The sequence below is a fragment of the Myotis myotis genome, unplaced genomic scaffold (assembly GCF_014108235.1).
Source record: "Myotis myotis isolate mMyoMyo1 unplaced genomic scaffold, mMyoMyo1.p scaffold_m19_p_21, whole genome shotgun sequence".
Lineage (NCBI taxonomy): Eukaryota > Metazoa > Chordata > Mammalia > Chiroptera > Vespertilionidae > Myotis > Myotis myotis.
Genome location: NW_023416326.1, coordinates 2569134 through 2589371, shown reverse-complemented (window position 1 = coordinate 2589371; position 20238 = coordinate 2569134). Strand labels below are relative to the sequence as shown.

Sequence of the window (20238 nt, the reverse complement as noted above, 5' to 3'; positions counted from 1 at the left end):
CCTAGAGACTTTGAACTTGAACCCACAGAAAACCCAAGCTACCAGACAGGCCCGCTTCCCACAGTCACCACCTCCCCTTCCTTTGCCCTTGGTTTCTCACTCCAAACAGTCGCTGATCACCTAGGTCCGTGGTCGGCAAACTGCGGCTCGCCAGCCACATGCGGCTCTTTGGCCCCTTGAGTGTGGCTCTTCCTAAGCCTTAGGAGGACCCTAATTAAGTGAATAACAATGTACCTACCTATATAGTTTCAGTTTAAAAAATTTGGCTCTCAAAAGAAATTTCAATCGTTGTACTGTTGATATTTGGCTCTGTTGACGAATGAGTTTGCCGACCAGTGACCTAGTACTCGCACGTGCTGTTCAGCTGTGGGTGAGAAAATAAGACTGGGTCTCTGCCCTGAGGAATTAATTCACTGTTTGGTGAGGGTGACACGCACACGGACTGCTTCCATGAGGGGAGGGGAGGAGGGAGGGCTACGGGAATGCACAGGATGGGTGATCAGTTCAGACCAGCCGGAGATCCTGAGCTTAGCCTTCCGAGGTGAGTCGCAGGAAAGACAGGAGAACGTTCCCGGGGAAAGAAGAGCATTAAGGCAAAGGACACGTGGTGGCAAGATCTAGGAACAAGAAACATTGCAGCTGGCTGAACCCTCAAGTGGCAAGAAAGTGGGCGTGTCAGGAGGGGATGCTGGCGAGGAGGACGAGGGATGGCGACGCGGGCCCTGGCAGTCACACCCGGGGACCTTGTTTTCAATCATGCAGGCAATGGAACGGCTCCAGGAGTTTAAGCGAGGCAGTGACATGAGAGTGTTTATATTTGGGGACAATTACTCTGGTGGCAGCGTGAAGAAAATGGACCGGAGGAAAACAAGAATCAAGGAAGGAAAACGAAGGTCCTTAGGAATTGTGTCTGTGGCAGGAGGTGAGGAGGGAAACGATACATGGAAACATCTTTGAGGTTGAAGAGATAAAGGCTGATAATTGGATTGGGGGGGGGGGGGGCGGGAACAAGGATGAAGGACAGATTACTCTCCAATGGCTGGGGAGCTGGGAATGACCAATCACAGCCTCAGGCAGCACCAGAGACCACAGGGAATCAGGCGGTGCCTCTAGACCAGTGGTTCTCAACCTTCCTAATGCCACGACCCTTTAGTACAGTTCCTCATGTTGTGGTGACCCCCAATTTCATTGTTACAAATTGAACATAATTAAAGCATAGTGATTGATCACAAAAACAATATGTAATTATATATGTGTTTTCTGATGGTCTTAGGCGACCCCTGTGAAAAAGGGTCGTTCGACCACCAAAGGGGTCGCGACCCACAGGTTGAGAACCGCTGCTCTAGAGCCAGGCGATTCAGACACCATAGGGGCACCCACCACCCTGGTCACCCAGGAAGTGATGCCCACGACCACAGGCCCAGAGAATAGACTGACAGTTGACAGAGGTGAGGGAGGCTGGGGGGAGGGGGGTTAGGGGAGGGGGTGAAAAAGGGGAAGAATGAGAAGTATCAGTTGGTAGCTGCAGACCAGTGACGGAGATGTAGATTACAGCATGGGGAATAGAGTCAGTGATATTGTGACAACGGTGTACAGGGCCAGGTGGGTACTTAAAGGACATGCCTGTCTCTAACCACTATGCTGTACACCCGAAACGAACACAGAATCATGTTGAGTGTGAACGGTAACTGAACATTTGTTTTTTAAAATTATTTAAAGAAAACGAAAACTTGCGTTCTATCACCATCTGCTGGGAAGCAGAAGAAAAACATCTCATCAAAGGGCTGAATTATTAAAACCGAAACAGGACCTAAAGAGGAAGAGTGCTCACTACTTCAAAGGCGCCAACCGAGGAACAGCCCATCAAGCACTAGGAACAGCCAAGGTAACATGGTAACACGGAAAGGAAGCGATGATTCTCCAGAAACCGAGTTCAAAGTCATGGAAGGCTGTGATCTAAAGGATAGAGTTCAAAAGAGCAGCCAGGAAGAAAATCAATGAGACAAGCAAACACAGAAAGGCAGTGCTGTCTGCTCTGCTTCCCACATCCCTGGGTTGGGTTTGGGCCAGGCGGGGGATGGGAGATGGTTCTGGAAGGTCTCAGGGGGCTAAGAGGTTCTGGCTGTGCCCTCCCGGAGCAGCACTTACAGTTACTAAACAAGGAGAGGGTGGCAGTGGAAGCTATATCCCTGGTGTCTGGGAGGATGAATCCAAGGGAAGCAGGAATGGAATACCTTTGTTCTTACTTTTGAGTATGGGGGTGAATAGAGGAATAAAAGTCTCAAGCAGAAATGGGGTGCTCAAGGCCTTTAGTTATGACCTACAAAAAAATTTGGCACAGGCCAGCCAGCGTGGCTCAATAGTTGAGCATCAACCTAAGAACCAGGTGGTCAGGGTCAATTCCCTGGTGGGGGCACAGGCCCAGGTTGTGGGCTCGATCTCCAGTGTGGGGCGTGCAGGAGGCAGCCGATCCATGATTCTCTCTCATCATGGATGTTTTTCTCTCTCTCCCTTCCCCTTTGAAACCAATAAAAATATGTTTTTTAAAACTTTTGGCATAAACCCACTGCACGAATGTCCCCAAGGATGCCTAGTTCTTTAAAACTATAAAATCAATAAAAATGTATTTTTTTTTTAAAAAACACTGCAAAATGCTTAAAGATGCATTTCCTTCCGAGTGAACTTCAAACAGGTATTTACAACAAGAGTTGTAAAACCTGACATCAACATTTTTGGAGATTATCCTTTGAATTTAATATTTAAATATATATTTTTTTCATCTAAAGGAGAATTTTAGAACTTTCCCAGGAATCAATAATTTCTCACCAAATCAGTACACCACAATCTTTTATTTTTCATTGCACACATCAGTATTTTACAGAAAATAAAGACCTCTTAATGTTAAATTCCAATTAATCATGTTTTATTCTGATTCTCAATGTACATGAATATAATCAGTAAATATAACTTATGTTCTAACACTTTTGAGTCTCATTTAAACATTTTCCCATACAATTTTATATATATAAATATTATTTAATGTCTACATAACAGTTTTTGATAGCAATATCAATACACAAAATCTTATTTATACATTTCCCAATTATTGGGCTTTAAAAAAACTCAAATGAATGGAATTACTAGAAATATCTTTAAACAATTAATCCTTTAATTTTATTTTCCTGGATATATGCTTCTCAAAATGAGATCTATCAAAAGATATTGGTTATAGAGCTCTTATTATGTTTTTCTAAATAGTTCTTTTAAAATCTACTAATAGAATACTACTACTGGTATGTGGAACATGCAGTTGAAAACTTTTGCTACTAGCATGAACCAGTAGAAATTAGGTCAAAGTTGTTTCAATTTGCATTTTTAATACCAGGAAATCTGAATATCATCCTTAGAATTTATTTGTATTTTTTCATCTGTACCAATCCTTTCAATGAATTTGCCTGGTAGAGTAGAAAACCTTATGGATTTGCATCTCCCCTTTAAGAAATATTAAGCCCTTGATCCATATATATAATGCAAGTAGCTTTTTAAAAACCCATCTTGTCTTCCTCTCCTATTTAGTACATTTTTCATTTACTTAATCTCATCTACCTGTCAATAATGATTTTCATTGCCATCAAGTTTCCTTTGTACCATTATTGGGATGAGAAATGCAGTGTTTTTATTTTTACCTTGATATTTAACATTTTAATTCACCTGGAATTGTTATTATACAATTTGGATCTAATTTCTTTCCATACTAGCATCCAGCTAGTCTTTCCACCAGCACTTAGTATTTATTTCTTTCCAACTGGCTTGTTAGTCTAAACTTTCTACTCAGTACATATTTAGAAAGGTTGCTTAATAGCATGTTTTAAGAATTTGAAGTATGAGACTCCCGTTTTTCCCCCTAAATTAAAAAAACTTATCTTGGCTTGCTTATTTTCCTAAATAATTTATCACAATTCTGTCAAATTATAAGGCATCCACTAGGAGTGTGAAGTGGCAGTATGGTAAAGCTACATATGAAAGCCACCTATTGCCATTCCTATGGACATTTCACATATAATTTAATCCTCAGAATAATGCTGCAAAGTAGCTATTTTATAGATGATGAAATAGAAGCCAGGAGTGATTTCTCCAAGATTATACCACTGGCAAGTAGTGAGGGGAGGACTGGAATGTTGGTTTTCGGACGCCCTATTCCTTCTTTTCCACTGCACTAGGGTGCAGTGCAGTTCCTTCCACTTGCTTCTATATAAGCGTCGGTCTTAATTTATCCCAATATAGTTTAGAATATTCCTTAAATGGTTCATATATATTAATATTCAAACTTTTTACATTTTAGTTCGTCACTGTTGGAATCTAGAAATGAGATTCGTTTTAAATGAATGCACATCCCGCATCTTCCTGAATTAGTCTTCTATTGTCAGTATGTTTACGTAAGTTTCACTAGTTTCAAAGCCATGTTCCAGAAAATATTGTGTTGCTTTCTGTTGTCTCTCATTTTGTGAATGCTCATTACAAGCTACTTAAATCATAGGTACATAAAAACTGTGTCAAGATTGTTTGATTTCTGCTTGAGAAATATTTCCTATAAATTGCCCCAATAGGGAAGATGTTAGTTCTTGATTTTATTTATCACACTATGAGAAACCAACAAAATCATTACCAGAGATAATTAAATCAAATATGCATGATAAATGTCCAGATTTTTAAAGTTATCTGTAGTTAACAGCTTGAATTTTTTACTAATTTGCTCTGGTATAATCCTGAGTCATAGTAATTAGTTGCAGGCATACCTCTGAGAATGTTGTGGGATTGGTGATAAAGCGTAAAAATGACAATGAAGTGAAGTCACATGAATTTTTTTGGTTTCCCAGTGCATATAAAAGCTATGTTTACACTATGTTCACAAAATTAAGTGTGAACAGCATTATGTCTACAAAAATACTTTATTGCTAAAATAATGCAAGTCATAATCTTTTCGCTGGTGGAGGGTCTTACTTTCGATTTGTAAAAAAAATCGCAACATCCACAAAGTGCCATAAAGCGAAGTACAATAAAATGAGGTATGCCTGTATTTTATTTGTTGTGTATTATTTGACAATATTTCGCATCTGTTCAGAATGAGACCCTTTTCAAAATGTTTGACTTCTAGTATGGAGGCCACAATTGCCTCAAAATGCAAATATCAGCATATCATCTTTCATGATACAGATATTATTTATTCTTTGAACATTTGAAAAACTACACCAATAAGTCCATTAGAGTAAGATTCCAAGTCATCCAAAAATTATACTATGTTATAATATTCCCTAATTTTTTAAGGCTTTGTATTGGTCATAACTTTTCTCATTTCTGATTTATTTTGCATTCCAGTAGAAAGTAATGTATTCATTGTTAGTTTTCAAAACCATCCCTATTTTGGACTAGCTTAACACTTTTCTTCTGTTTCCATTATGTTTGGCTCTACATTTTTTGCAACTTCTCACTGTTCCTTTTCTCAAATTCTTATGAATATTCTTATTGAAATTGAAAATTTTTTTTCAATAGGTCTGGATTACCTTCACCTCCATCTTATTTATCATCTTAAATTCTTTTTCGTTTTAATGAGTAATTTTTAGATCTATTTCAGGCATTTTGGCTGGATTTAAACTTTAGGATCCATCCAATAATATCACTTTGCTATATTCAAAAACCATATAAAACCAATTTATGACTCCTCTCTGTTCAGGAAGGCAGAAATGACTTCATCTTTCTTGTTCCATTTTCCGCACACAGAACAGCAACAAAAGACTGTTCAGAACATCTTTTGGCTTAGTGCATCTGTTTTCTCATGACATGGTGTTCAGATCAAAAGATGCATGATTAGAAAGCATTCTTTTGTTAAAACTTAGCCAAATTCTGTCTCAATGAGGTCCACAGCTCTAAGCTATCTTTATTTTTACTCCTAATCTTCCCATTTCTCCAATTCGGTAATGAGCAGAGACCAATTTCTATCTCCTTTCCTTCACCAGCAACAACAGACTGACTTTTCGGGGGCATTTTCCCTCCTCCGGAATCCGCATTCTTCTACGTTAACGTTCATGGAAGGATTTTGAAATCGCGAAAGCCTGGATCCCAACGCTGGCTCTTTACCTACCAGACTCGGAGAAAAGGATGAACGAAGTCTTGATTTCTGTTTTGAAAATGTATTCAACATCTGCCTCTCAGGGTCGAGGAGCCGTAATGAGAGAGCACGGTAAGTGGCCAGCACACAGTCAAGGCTCATTTCCGGAACAGAAACTCTCCTGATGGCCTCTCTCCCTACGGGAAGCTCATTCTCACTGAGGAATGCAAAGGGGACTGGAAGGGAGAGGTTCACCTCTTGTTACCGCTCCACAGCTGGATGCATCACTAACAGCTTCACGACTCCTGGTGGGTCTGGGAAACTGTGTATTTCTATCCCCTACATAGACACCAGCCAAGAGGCAGAGCGATGATGAAGGTGGTTCCCTATTTGTGGGGTGGGACACAACCAAAGGGATGTGGGAAGTCTGCTTAGATTCACTCCTGTCAGCTGCAGTTCATGCTGTGAATTATAATGCTCGAGCCAAAGGGGAGGAAGGCTCACCCTCACCGAGAAGGCGGGGCAAGGGAACCCCGGGTTCAAACGGACTCACTTGGTTCCTCCTTGGGGATTTGAAAAACAGTCCTTCTAAAGTATCTGGTGCCTTGAACAATTTGTTTTTTCTTTTTGCCTGAGTTACTGGTTGGAAACTCTTCTTTTCGGTGCCAGGGTTCTGCAGACATTTTCTGAAATATTGAATCAGAACGAATCTTCTCCCCTACATTTTCTCTGACGGAACCTCCCAAGAATGAGCTCTTCAACAAGTAACTGGACTTTCTGGCACTTGTTCTAATGTTAGAAGATTGTGGTGGTGATGTTGCCTTCTGGGTTACAAGGGTGGCTTAGGAGAACTCAACAGTGAGACATTTGTAAACATCAGACCTTCACAAATAAAGGATCATGCAAAGCTAGTCTTTTAATTAGACAATTTTATATTGGCACTTGCATTAGTTGCTATTGCTACCATAAATGTTTATATTATATACAAAAGACCCACATCATTTACTGTGTGTGTGTTTTACTCAGAGGTGGTAGCAACTATCTTAGTTGCAAAGTAAAATACCCTTTAGACACTGTCATTGTAGACAAGAATAAAATCTGAAAGTCATTAGCAGATACAATATAATCCTCCTTTAAGCACAGTTGCTAATATGGAACCCTCACCTATACACCCAATACTAAAATAAAGCTAACCCTGTTTAAGATTCTGGATCACGGAGTACATTCTGAAGCAAACAAAAAACAGTCCAATAACTAATGAATCAGTTACTGACAGGTTAACAGACATCCAGTGACTGAGAGCACGCATCATATAACCACTTCAGCTTCCTCAGGCCGGAAGCTGTCCTTTAATGAGAATATTCGGACGCCAGGATGAAGGCCCACAGCAGCATTTCCAGCCTTTTCTTTTTTCCTAATTTTGAAGATGTTGTCCTGGGCCGTCTAGGTTTTGGCTTCCTTCGGAGGATTCTAGTTTGGCTACGATGAGAGTATTGGTCCCAGGAGCCTCTGGTTGCTTGTCATCCCCATCGAAGATAATGTCTTCTGGATTGGGCGGTGGCGGGCAGAAGTCTTCTCCTGGGAAGATCTGCTGGAAAAGGGTTTCGGCGAGCTTGACTGCGTGCTCGTTTCCTAGTCCACAGTCAGGCCCGGAGCAGACATACACGTTGGAAGGTAAGCCATGGTAAGAGCTTCTGCTGACCCCTGAGGAATCCCTCATGTTAAAATAAAGAGCCCACAAGAGCCGCGGTTTCGGAGGGTCTCCCTCATCTGTTTCTGCCTCCGCGTAGGGGGTGAATAACTTCTGCACCACTGGTTCTAAGTCTTCTCTTGCTGTGCTAGCGGATGGGCAGGTCAGATGCACCAGGTAGGTGTCTTTCATGCACGTCATGGTTGAAGAACATAACTCAGCGACCCGAACGGCACGCGCGCCTGGTTCCGCTGGAGGGACCGTCAACATGGAGATCTGCTGGTCGGAATCTGCCTTGAGCACGGACTGGTCCGTGATGAGCACGGCCCTGGAGATCTGCTCATACTGCACGCCTGCGCAGGTGTCCTCGCAAAGGTAGCTGTCCTCCACTATGAAATACTTCGCACTGATTCTCTGACCAAAATGATCTATCGCTGCTTCACACCTTCCAGATGCCTTGTCAACCACGAGGCACTGCACTCTGTGGCGAAGACAATAGATTCCACCAAAAACAGCACACATCCTGCAGAAACACTGGGGGATTTCCCCTTGGCCGTACAAGGGGAATAAGAAGGGAGTGTTGCCGTACCGTCCAAGACACTGAAGGAAGTGCTTTGTTGCTTTAAGGCCGTCTACTGTCAAGCAGGATGGCTCTGTCATTGCGATCGAGTGTAGTATAAAGTGCCGGAGGTTGGGGGTTAACTTTTGAGTCTTTAAGTACTCGGAAAAGGGGCGCTGTGTGAAATCCTGGTATTCCCCAGGATGCTGCTCATAGTCTAAGCAAAATGTCAGAAACTTCATCAGCATCCTCTTTTCTACCATGGTGAGCTCTTTGCTGTTAAAGACATCTGCTCGGGAACAAGGCACCTGTTCTACTTTCCCCTCTCGAAATGCGAGAATCCTGGTGACATTTTTAAATTCAGCGTAGCGACTAACATTGGATTTGATCAAAAGATCGATCAGCGAGCCTTGAGAATACAGCAGCTTTGAGACCAAGTCGATATTAAACCTCCTGCCTTCTTTAACTATCTGAGAGTAAGTAATCCTATTTCTCTTTGGTTGACCCACGTTGTCTTCTACCACAGGTTTATTTTCATCCTCAGCTCCGTCTGAGACTGTGTGTATACAAGTTTTCTCTCCACAATCCTTTTCTTTCACCTCAGTTTCCTCTCTATTGGTTACTTCTGGTAAAATTTCTCCATCGTGTTGTGGAGTGTCTTTGGCAGGCATTTCGGGGCTAGTACTGTCTGAGTGTGTTTCTTCAGACAGACATGCAGGATCCAGAGGTTTGGTGAGGGTACTAGACGCTACCAAGGAAGGATTTTTCTGCAAAGCATCAATCTCTTCGGCACTGTCACCCGTGTCCTCGCTGGCGTAACAGAACACTTCTACGTGTTGAATGGTGTCATCCTTCCCACGCAGAGCGATGGCTTCTTCTGTGTCCTGGATCAGGTTTTGCCAGGCAGCAGTGCTGTTGTCCCCAGCCTCACTGTCTTGCTCACACTCCTTCAACCAGGAGAGCAATCCCGAAAAGGTGAAACTAGCCCAGTTTCCTCCATAGTAACTTCTCGAATCAACATGTAGAACTCTCTGCCCACTTCTTGAACATGCAGCCGCAAGGATGGATTCAGGCAAACCTGTCCCTATGATAATTACATCAAACTCTGTAGGGAGACTGTCCGCCATCCTGGGAGATAAAGTGGTGACAAGTGCCAATGAAGGAAATGAGTATGAATCCAGGCGAGGGCTCAGATGAGGTGTGAATGGGCTGTGATAAAATCTCTCCTTGTGAAGTCCCAGGTCATCCCAGAAGAATCCAGGTCGCAGGTCCTAGATGTCTGTTACCCTTTTTAATTTTTTTCTAGGTCAGTAGCATAAAAACATGATAAAGTACATCTAATCGCATCTGAGAATACTAACACGGACGTGTGGCTTTCATTTCTGCATTTCATCTTAGCAGTACGTGTCAAAGTGCATCACACATGCATTTGTGACTGGAACTCTTCTGTGCAAGAAAATTCAAGAAATACAAGTGTAAACAATATTAAGAGGAAAGTAATTTCATGCAACAGTAATTACAATCCAGTGGAGCCTGACTTGTTATTAGGACACAAGCCTCTACTAAAGCAAGTCATTAAATGCTTTCTCACATATTTTCTAATTTCTTGGAAATGAACAATAGATATATATTCCCCCAATCAGAAAATTCAATAATGAAAAATGGGTATAATAATGTCCCACAAAATAAATGAACAGAATACAACTCTATAACTCCTGTTTTTAAGACAACTAGTATTTGAATGAAACTATACGTGACTGTGAGCTTAGACTGTTAAGAAATGTGTGCTCCACTGTGTTTATGGAAACAGACCGGAGAAGATGAGCACATTGCCACAAGGAATATTCCCAGGCCCAATACAGTGTGTGGGTGATTCTAGGACAGCTGGACAGAGTCTTTTCCATACCCACCCACCCTCAAAGTCTCATGGTGGAAACATGAGACTATTTCAACCGAATCAACCAGATTGTTATAAAAGCACTGATTCAGTAAAACACCTGGCATTCTAAAATATTTAAGTGCAAAAATAATAAGTTTACTGAAGGGAAAATGTATTTATAACAAATCTTTACATGAATGTACACATGCATGTGTGTTTTTTTAGGAATAAGTTAAGAAGGAAAATTCCTGGGCGCATATGTTAAAATGTATTAACATAAATAACACTTCTAACATTGGAATAGGTGCATTTTCAAGGGCCAAGATTCAATGGTGAAAGGGCAGCTTTTTCAATAAATGGCGCTGGGAAAACTGGATATCCATATGCATATATATAAAAATTAATTCAAACTAGATCAAACCTATGCTATAAACAGCGGATCTGTTTTTATCAAAGTATACCAATATTTTCCTGGAGTAGTAATCTCTATAAAATTTCTAAGAAAGAATTTATACATTTTTAATTGAGCTAAGCAATGTGAAGTCTCCCGCCAAAACCCCCACAAAACTCCTCATATTGTATTCTTACTAACAGAGCTAGAGAGAGCCTGTATTTTCCCTCATCTTAGCCAGAACAATTTTCCCCAGCCTGCGTTCCATCTACAGCTGTGCATGAATACTGTTTCAGCCAAAGGCATGCAGGCAGAACCGTGATGGATGTGGCCCTGGTCAGTGGTGGACAGGGAAGGAGAAACAGGACTGTCTCGCAGCTGCCAGCGAAGGAGAACATGCAGACCAGAGGGGTGTCCTAAGGGCACTCCCTGGACCTGGCTGTGCACAGCACCCCGGCCCTGCCCCCACACCACTCACCTGGATCTGATTCACTGGAGCAGCCGCCGGCTTCCCCCAAGTCAACGACGTGCTGTTGCCCATCCTACGAGGAATTGTTAAAGGGACCGGTTCATCAGACAGTAAGGGCAATGCTGCAGGTGAGATTCACTCCGACAACAGCTCCCCAAGCGCCCTCGAGTCACGCCCCGGGCGTGGAGCGCCCAAAGGCGAAATGCCCCAGGGATCCCTGGAGCTGGGAAAACACAGCGCCAGGGGCCTCGGGGACCAGCACCTCCTAGCTCCGCCCAGAAAGCTCCAGGGCTCCCTGTCTTGCAAAGCCGGTAAAAGCCACCAGAGGAAGCAGGTGGGAAGGGATCCTAGGCGGATGGAGGAGGCACAGCGGCCGCACAGATGTGCCAGCGGGCGGGACGGCCAGGACCGCGGGGCGGGCCTCCACGCCAGCCGGTAGCCAGTGGTTATGGGAAGCGGCGCAGGGCAAGCACTGTCCCCGGTGCAGCCCCGATCTCCGAGCCGAGGCCACGGCGCAGGAAGCGCCCCTCCCTCCCTGCAGCGCCAGCAAACAGACAAGCAGACGCACCAGCCAGTAACTCAGCCCGAGGGCGTCCCGTGCAGCGTCTGGGACATACGTAGCGGGACAGCTATCCCCTGTCGGTCTGAAAATGTCTGAAATCCCAACGCAACCACTGGGGGAGGGAGTGTCCAAGCGGACGCGACTGCAGTGAGTTCCAGGACCCGCAGGCGCTCAGGGCCCCATCCTCTCCGCACCCTTAGGGGGCCCGGCTGAATGGGTTCGGGGCCCAGGTGGCACCACGTCTCCGCGCCTCGCTGAGCCCGCCCTGCCGGCCGCGCCCCGTACCTCGAGGCCTCCCCGCCGAGCCGCTCTCGGTCCGGGAGAGCCGCGTCCCCGCAAGGACCGCGCGGCGCTCGATCACGGTCCGAACGGAGGGGACACAGGAAAACGCGACCCGGGAGAGCCCGCCTCCGCCTGCAGGCCCCGCTTCCGCACGCCCGGCCACGCCCCCTCGCGCACGACACCGCCCATGCACGCTCCGCGACGCCTCCGCCAGCAGGCCCCGCCCCCGCACGCTGGACCACGTTCCCCGCTCAAGGCCCCGCCCCCGCACGCTCAGTCACACCTCCCGCTCAAGGCCCCGCCTCCGCCAGCTGGCCCCGCCCCGCACGCTCGACCACGTTCTCCGCTCAAGGCCCCGCCCCCGCACGCTCAAGGCCCCGCCTCCCGCTCAAGGCCCCGCCTCCACACTCCGGGCCCCGCCCCAACACCCCTCCTCCACCGGTAGATGGACCCAGAAAAACAAACTCAAACTCTAAATGCTAAGATGCTACAAACAAACCTTAATCCTTTAAAATAAGCGGGACATTACAAATGACCTAATACCATTTCATGAGGCTTCCCTCCCCCCTCATTTTCCGAGATTTTGCAAAAACTATACAATTATTTTGGAAATGTTAAGGCAGAACCCCTGAATGAATTTGAGGATCTTGACAAGTGGGAAGCATCATTCAAAAAGCACAATAAAGCCACATCGAAATGATCAAAGAAAATCAGGGTCAACCACGGAGGGATGGTACCTAAGTATACTGTACCCACAAGTACAAATTTCTCGAGAAGTGATATTCTTACAGAATGTACGCAAAAATGAAAAACTCTATTCTTGTATACCACAGGTTTGGACTGACGTAAGGCAATATCTTCTCTAGAGAATGTCATATAGCCTCAATGTAAACATGCCCAAGGAACAATTAGAAAAAAAAATAAGTTAAGCCGTGAATTAGTTGCATTTAATGTCTGGAAGCGAGGCAGAGGGTGAAATCAAGTTACATCGGAATATACCCACCAAACCTTTGAACATGAGGTTCTCTATTTAGAGACGATAGTCAACAGTTGCATGGAGAAAGGGAGATAAAAAAAACCACACATTTCTCCATAGGTGAAAAAAAAAATGACTTAAAACATTGTAACCATTTTAAACCTTCTGAGGAACCCTTGACTTTAAAAATATTGCTTATCTGTTGTCTTTTATGATATACATTCGTTAGAACACAATAAAACCCAGGTACACTTACACCAAAGACAACTTCTGTCGTCAACAGATTTCGAGCTTCCCAATTAGAAAATTGGAAGTTTAAGTGTAAATTGATTCGTGATACAATGAGAAAACAAATGGCCTATTTTTAAAAAAATTATTAGTGGGCCTCAGTAGACAGTTTACCGTGTAGATCTTACCATTACACATAAGAGGACTGAGAAAAAAAGTTAACACTTTTCTTAAACTGGTCATTCTTTCTAGCCTAGGGTTCTGAATAGAAAAAAAAAAAGGTTCACACCCATTGTTTTCCTTACATTCTGTACTTTCATAAGCTGGAAGGTGTTACGGACTGAATGTGTCTCCCCAACATTTACTGTTGAAACCCTCACCCCCAATGCGATGGTGTTTGAGGAGAAGGGCTTTGGGAGGTAACCAGGCCTTAGCCCTGGTGACGGGTGGCTGAGAGCTTGCGTTCTCTCTGCCGCGAAGACACAGCAAGGCCTTGGCAAGAACCCAATCAGCTGGCACCTCGATCTCGGACATCCCAGCCGCCAGAAGAGCGGGGAATAAACGTCTGTTGTCTCCCCCGTCCCGTGGACGGTAACGTCTAGCAGCCGTGCAAAGGCATGGGGAAGGAGAAGAAACGGAAGTCGCCCCTACAATGCGAGCTGGGACCTGGGCAAACCCGGGTCGGGTCCACCACCGGGCCCTGCGACAGGCCCACGCTCACCTGCAGCTCCACTTACCCGCGGCCTCCTCGCATCCGGAAACATTCAATGGAAAAAACCCAGGAAGAATGCAGGCGCCGGGCCACCTGCGCGCTGGTCTGGGGCGTGCGCGGAAAGCTCGCATGGTGAACTCTCGCGTGAGGAAGTCTCACGTGGTGAAGTCTCGTTGTGAAGTCTCGCGAGGTCCTCCCCTACGCACGCTCCTGCCCGTGCGTCAAGTCGTGGCCGCGCCGGGGGCAGGTGGGCTGTGGCGGAGGCTCGGTGCTGCGGCCGGTCCCCCTTGTCTCAGTCACTAGTGGCCCCATGGGCGGGAGCAGTGATGCTGGGAATGGGGGTGCGCCCGAGAGGAGCCGGGAAGTGCCGCTCGTGCTCGTGCTCGTGTGTGACGAGGTGAGTGAGGGCGGTGAGGCCCTGAGCCTGAGAGCGGGCCCAGCCCCCGTGTTGTTAATACGGGCCTTTGTCATACTTGTTTCTCCCTCCCTGTGCCGATTCCTAACCGAGCACAGTGCGCATGTGCAGGACGAAGCCCGGTGCCTCCGGGGTGCACCAGCCGGAAGCTGCACACCCGTCCTTTAGGGTTTTTATGGGGGCTTCACCCCACAGACGTGAGTAAGTCATCCCTGAAGTCCCTCGTCCAGCCCTTCCCCCTCCCTGAAGGTGGGGATGGGGCGCAAAGGTCCAGCCCAATCCCACTTGCTTGGTTCCCCTGGCCGCCCGCCCCATCCTTCCTGGCTTTGCAGAAGTAGCCTCCTCCACACCGTGCAAATGCACACGGACGGGCTCACGGGAGAGCATCAAAGTTTAATACCCACGCGCGGGGACTCACGTAGGCATGACCCGCCCCCCTTCTCCCCCCCAACAGGCACCGTTCGCTGTGTGTGTCGGACATTTGCACAGAGAAGAATGGGGCCTTAGATTTCAGAAGCGAGGATGGGGGTTTCCACGAGTTGAGGCAGAGCTGCACACACGTGGCGGGAAAATCCCCGATAAGCGACTGGGAAACGGTGGGACCTGGGGTATGTGGCTGACAGGCACCCGCGAAGCCCTGTTCTGCGTCCACACTTAATGCAGATTCGGCGAAGGTGGCATCCTCAGGTCTCCCTGAATCTCTTGGGCAGGAAAGGGGGGGAGAGTCAAAAGTTCTGAGCCTTTTGTTTCCTAGTAAGCAGCTGAAAATCAATACCCCAAAGGCAGCTCCACGGTGGTCAGACTTTGGTTCCCCTCCGTTGCATTCCAGTGTTAGAAGGTACCACGTGAGAATGAAACAGTCCCAGTTCCTGCTTCATCGGGGTCCCCCAGCGGCAATTTCATAAGCCCGCATAGGGAGCCCAAGCCGCCCCCAGCTGTCTCCCGCCCGACTGACCCAAGGTCCCCTGGTCCACGTTGACCCCAGTGCAGAAGCACCCCACTTCTCTTAAAATCCTTTTTCCTCTCTCTGGGTAGCTTCTCTCGTCCCAGCATCTGGTCATCGGTCCCTAGGACTGTGGGATCGTCTGGGAACACGCTTCCTAGGCACCACTAGTAACTCCAGTACGTTTCTGAATTGTTTCACATGAGGCTGACCTTTTCTTCCTCATTTCTGTTGAAGAGTTGCACAAAATGAAAGCCTTTTGTTGGGCAGAAGGGGTGAGAAAGGAAGCTGACAGCGGAGAGTTGGGGGAGCAGGGTCTCCAGGGGGGACCTCCCCATGTGCTGAGAGGAGATTCCAGACTGACCGGCTACCTTTGCATTCCTGGGAGGGGCGGAAGCTGCAGTTAGTTTAGGTCTTAGGTGTTAGGTTTAGCACATGCAACTCCATCGTGGGCCTGCTTTCTCTGTTTTACACTGCCCACAGGTACAGTTCTGTTCTTTGGAACCACTAAGTCCTCAAATGCGTGATTTTGTTTTTCTGGAATAAGTTTCGTTCCATCCTACCAATGTCATATACTTCTCTGACTCCAGGAGTACAAAGTGGGAGGGCCTGTTGTCCCAATACAGGACAAGGACACGTCCCTGCCACATTCACAGCCGTATCAGTGAGAGCCTTACATTTTAAAGAGAAATTACACATCAGTCCTCATCACTAAACCCTGTAAAAGGTAAGACGTTAACTCCTTCAGAACAGTATATATAGTAAAGAACACCAAGTCTGTAGAATTCACATATGCATTCCCAATAAAACACATCTTTTCCTTTCCTTTTGACACAACTCCCTTCCTCCAGTTCTAAACACCATCTCTTTTGCTCAAAAAACGGCAAGCAGGAAGATGAGGTTTCCACTGCGATTTATTGTTCATTTTAACAACATTTTCATGAAGACTGGTCACATAGTGAGACATCCTCAAACACTGTCGCCAACATGCTTGCTGCTTTTTTTCAAGTAACACTGATGAACCAGTGGAAGCAGTTTCCCTTCCTGGTGGAGCCTGTGGGTGTCGGTGGCACCTCCAATAAAAGTCCCATTGACAAATATCCTTGGCACCTGTCGGATACACATAAGATCAGGTGTCACCGAGTGTCAGCAGCAGAACAGCACTTCGCGTAATAAGGATGGAGACGCTCACGTCTGGGTACCGTTATGGGCCGGGCACAACACTACAGAAGCTCTTTAGTGATCAGTAAATGACAGAGCTGGGATTTAAATTTAGGGCCATTGGACTCTCCAAGCCCTTCCTCCTAATCACCTGACACATAAAAGTCTCTAATTATTACTAATGTTTAACTTTCTTACAGTTGTTGACTAAAGGGGAAGAGTACACAGGTTTCTTCCATGCACATAAGAAGGAAAGTGGCAACATTGGGTATTTTTCTGATAATGCATATTATGGAAAAATCCACAAATTTAAAGAATCTGCCCAGCTGGTATGCTCAGTGGTTGAGCATTGACCAATGAACCAGGTCATGGTTCGATTCCCGGTCAGGGCACATGTCCGGGTTGTGGGCTCAATCCCCAGTGTGGGGCGTGCAGGAAGCAGCCCATCAATGATCCTCTCACATCATTGATGTTTCTGTCTCCCTCTTCCTGTCTCTGAAATAAAGTTAAAAAAAAAAAAGACTCTAAGCACATGGAGCACTAAAGCACTCCTGCTGAAACAGTCTGTACTGTCCACACACACACACACACACACACACACACACACACACACGCACGCGCACGCACACGCACACACATGCACCCATGATGAAGGATAAAAATAAAACGAATTAACTCCCCTCTTTCCTAGTCTATGAATCTGGTTCCTGGATCTGCCATTTCTTTATCAATGAAGATTTTCAGAGAATGCCCGGGTCCTCTTCCCTAACACGAGGGTGACCCCCTTTCTCCCCAGGTCAGCACCCACTTTGGGGGGGAAGCACCACAGAGCACGGACTCACGGTTCTCTCGCCAGTCATCTTGGCAAGCGCGTCCTGAAACTGGCTTCCATATTCGAGCAGGTCCAGTTCCACCGCTGTGTAGTTTATGTTCATGTCGTGGAAAAGCTTCTTTGCCATGTTACAGTAGGAACAGGATGTCTTTGAGTAAATCACCACACAGTTATCGGAAATGGTTTCCTGGAGTCAAGCAAACAAATCATCTTAATGCCAGACGTTATCTTTTGGAAGGAAAGAAATGATACTGCGGAAGGATATGAATGTTGGCGTCTCAGGATTGACTCAGGGCTGGAACTAAGTCTCCATCGCCTCCCTTCTCATCGGTGCTTGAGGGTAATAGCATTCATTTCCAAGGAACACTATTAGGAACAAAGGGTGCAACAGATGGGAACTGTTGGCATGGAGTCCTAACAGCGGCAGCCAATTCATAGACAGCAAACACCTGTGTGCGGGACACAACGCTCAACACGTGACCTTGACCAGCTCCGTGAAGCCTCCCCTCAGTCCTGAGAGGTCCTGCCGTCCTCTGCACTCCACACCGAGGAGAGTGAGGCCGGGGAAGGGAAATAACTTACTCCTGGTCCTCAGCTACTCAGTGGCAGAGCCGGGATTTGATCCAAGGGAGTCCAGTTCCACCGCACTTCACCCTGTTGTTCTACTTCTCAGACATTCAGTGCATGTTCAGGAGGTAACGCCCCACCTGCCTCAACTGTCAGTGGTGAGGACTGATGCATATTTCTCTTAAACGGAAGGCTTTGGCCCGGCCAGTGTCGCTCAGTGGTTGAGCATCGACCTATGGACCAGGAGGTCACGGTTCGATTCCTAGTTAGGGCACATGAGTGATTGTGGGCTCGATTCCCAGTGTGGGGTGTGCAGCAGGCAGTCGATCAATGATTCTCATCATTGATATTTCTATCTCTACTCCCCCTCTCTGAACTCAATTAAAAAATTAAAAAAAAACCCCCACAAAGAAATGTGGATGAAGAGATTCCAGGGTGAGAAGAAAGAGAGGACAGGGCCAAACATTCTGGAACTCTCCTCCCCTTTCCTCAAGCCTGTGCTTGCTGAACAGCTGTGACTGTCCTTATTTTAGGAGGCAGCTCCCTCACAGTAGGTTCTGCCATTGCGTTCCTACAGCTGTGCGTGAATACTGTTTCAGCCAAAGGCATGCAGGCAGAACCGTGATGGATGTGGTCCTGGTCAGTGGTGGACAGGGAAGGAGAAACAGGACTGTCTCGCAGCTGCCAGCGAGGGAGAACCTGCAGACCAGAGGGGTGTCCTAAGGGCACTCCCTGGACCTGGCTGTGCACAGCACCCCGGCCCTGCCCCACACCACTCACCTGGATCTGATTCACGGGAGCAGCTGCCGGCTTCCCCCAAGTCGACGACGTGCTGTTGCCCATCCTACGAGGAATTGTTAAAGGGACTGGTTCATCAGACAGTAAGGGCAATGCTGCAGGTGAGATTCACTCCGACAACAGCTCTCCAAGCGCCCTCGAGTCACGCCCCGGGCGTGGAGCGCCCAAAGGCGAAATGCCCCAGGGATCCCTGGAGCTGGGATAACACACCGTCAGGGGCCTCGGGGACCAGCACCTCCTAGCTCCGCCCAGAAAGCTCCAGGGCTCCCTGTCTTGCAAAGCCGGTAAAAGCCACCAGAGGAAGCGGGTGGGAAGGGATCCCGGGCGGATGGAGGAGGCACAGCGGCCGCACAGATGTGCCAGCGGGCGGGACGGCCAGGACCGCGGGGCGGGCCTCCACGCCAGCCGGTAGCCAGTGGTTATGGGAAGCGGCGCAGGGCAAGCACTGTCCCCGGTGCAGCCCCGATCTCCGAGCCGAGGCCACGGCGCAGGAAGCGCCCCTCCCTCCCTGCAGCGCCAGCAAACAGACAAGCAGGCGCACCAGCCTGTAACTCAGCCCGAGGGCGTCCGTGCAGCGTCTGAGACATACGTAGCGGGACAGCTATCCCCTGTCGGTCTGAAAATGTCTGAAATCCCAACGCAACCACTGGGGGAGGGAGTGTCCAAGCGGACGCGACTGCAGTGTTTTCCACCTGAGTTCCAGGACCCGCAGGCGCTCAGGGACCCACCTCTCCGCACCCTTTGGGGGCCCGGCTGGATGGGACTGGGGCCCAGGTGGCGCCCCAGGGAAGAGGCGCCAGGTCTCCCCTCCCTGAGCCCGCCCTGTCGGCCGCGCTCCGTACCTTGAGGCCGCCCCCCCGAGCCGCCCCGCCGAGCCGCTCCCGCTCCAGGCGAGTCGCGTCCTCGCAAGGACCGCGGGGCGCCAGATCATGGTCGGAGAGCGGGGCCGCAGCGAACGGAGGGGACACAGGAAAACGCGACCCGGGAGAGTCCGCCCCCGCCTGCTGGCCCCGCCTCCGCACGCCCGGCCACGCCCCCTCGCGCAAGACACCGCCCATGCACGCTCCGCGACGCCTCCGCTAGCTGGCCCCGCCCCCGCACGCTCAACCACTTTCCCCGCTCAAGACCACGCCCCCGCACGCACCGTCACGCCTCTGCCTGCAGGCTCCGCCCCCGCACGCTCGACCACTTTCCCCGCTCAAGGCCACGCCCCCACACGGTCCGCCACGCCTCTGCCTGCAGGCCCCGCCCCCGCACTCCGGGCCCCGCCCCCCCGGTATGACAGCCCCTCCGCAGGTGCGGTGGGCGCCCCAGCGAGGCTTCTCCCTCCCGGGTGGCCCGCGTGAGGCGGCCGGGAGCGCGGACACCGGGCGAGCCCTCCCACCTGTACGCAGCCGCCTGGTTGCCGGCCAGCTTCTCACCTGTCGGCCTCCATGTGTGGTCCCAGCCCGGATGATCCCAGCCCCGCACCTGGTCCTGTCAGGGTGGGCGCGGCTCTTGAAGGCTCACAGGCAGGTGGGCACAGCGCGTGGGGCTGTGGCCGGCATCCCGGTGAGCAGAGAGGGAGAAGAAGGACTGTCCCACACAGTGTCTGGGTGCCTGCCTAAGGGTGGCAGCGGCGCCACCGCTTCCTGTCGGACAGGTCTCCGAGTCGGTGACATCACAGCC

The 20238-nt window shown here is 48.3% G+C and overlaps 2 protein-coding genes across 6 annotated transcripts; both read right to left on the bottom strand.

Annotated features, from left to right (window-relative positions):
• Positions 1-2830: 2830 nt before the first annotated feature.
• CHML (CHM like Rab escort protein) lies at positions 2831-18622 on the bottom strand. Of its 4 annotated transcripts, none has more exons than XM_036354665.1 (3): positions 11942-12123; positions 11104-11167; positions 2831-9801 (listed from the first exon to the last, which is right to left on the bottom strand). In XM_036354665.1, the coding sequence occupies exon 3, from the start codon at positions 9480-9482 to the stop codon at positions 7521-7523; it is 1962 nt and encodes a 653-aa protein (XP_036210558.1). In that variant the 5' UTR covers positions 9483-9801; positions 11104-11167; positions 11942-12123; the 3' UTR covers positions 2831-7520. The 4 variants fall into 4 exon arrangements, with proteins under 4 accessions (XP_036210558.1, XP_036210559.1, XP_036210560.1 ...); XM_036354666.1 differs by lacking the exon at positions 11942-12123 and adding an exon at positions 11663-11918; XM_036354667.1 differs by lacking the exons at positions 11104-11167; positions 11942-12123 and adding an exon at positions 18553-18622.
• GLRX2 (glutaredoxin 2) lies at positions 16109-20227 on the bottom strand. 2 transcript variants are annotated; one of them, XM_036354671.1, is made up of 4 exons: positions 19992-20227; positions 18553-18616; positions 17216-17392; positions 16109-16322 (listed from the first exon to the last, which is right to left on the bottom strand). In XM_036354671.1, exons 1-4 carry the CDS (start codon positions 20003-20005, stop codon positions 16182-16184), a joined length of 396 nt encoding a protein of 131 aa, XP_036210564.1. In that variant the 5' UTR covers positions 20006-20227; the 3' UTR covers positions 16109-16181. The 2 variants fall into 2 exon arrangements, with proteins under 2 accessions (XP_036210564.1, XP_036210563.1); XM_036354670.1 differs by lacking the exon at positions 19992-20227 and adding an exon at positions 19413-19591.
• Positions 20228-20238: the final 11 nt, after the last annotated feature.

Coding starts and splice junctions, on each gene's coding strand:
- CHML (XM_036354667.1), bottom strand. CDS start 9,482: ATGGCGGACAGTCTCCCTACAGAGTTTGATGTAATTATCATAGGGACA.
- GLRX2 (XM_036354670.1), bottom strand. CDS start 19,501: ATGATCTGGCGCCCCGCGGTCCTTGCGAGGACGCGACTCGCCTGGAGC. Junction 17,393..18,552: donor CTCCCGTGAATCAGATCCAG/GTGAGTGGTGTG, acceptor GCTTGACTCCAG/GAAACCATTTCCGATAACTG. Junction 16,323..17,215: donor AGATGACTGGCGAGAGAACC/GTGAGTCCGTGC, acceptor TGTATCCGACAG/GTGCCAAGGATATTTGTCAA.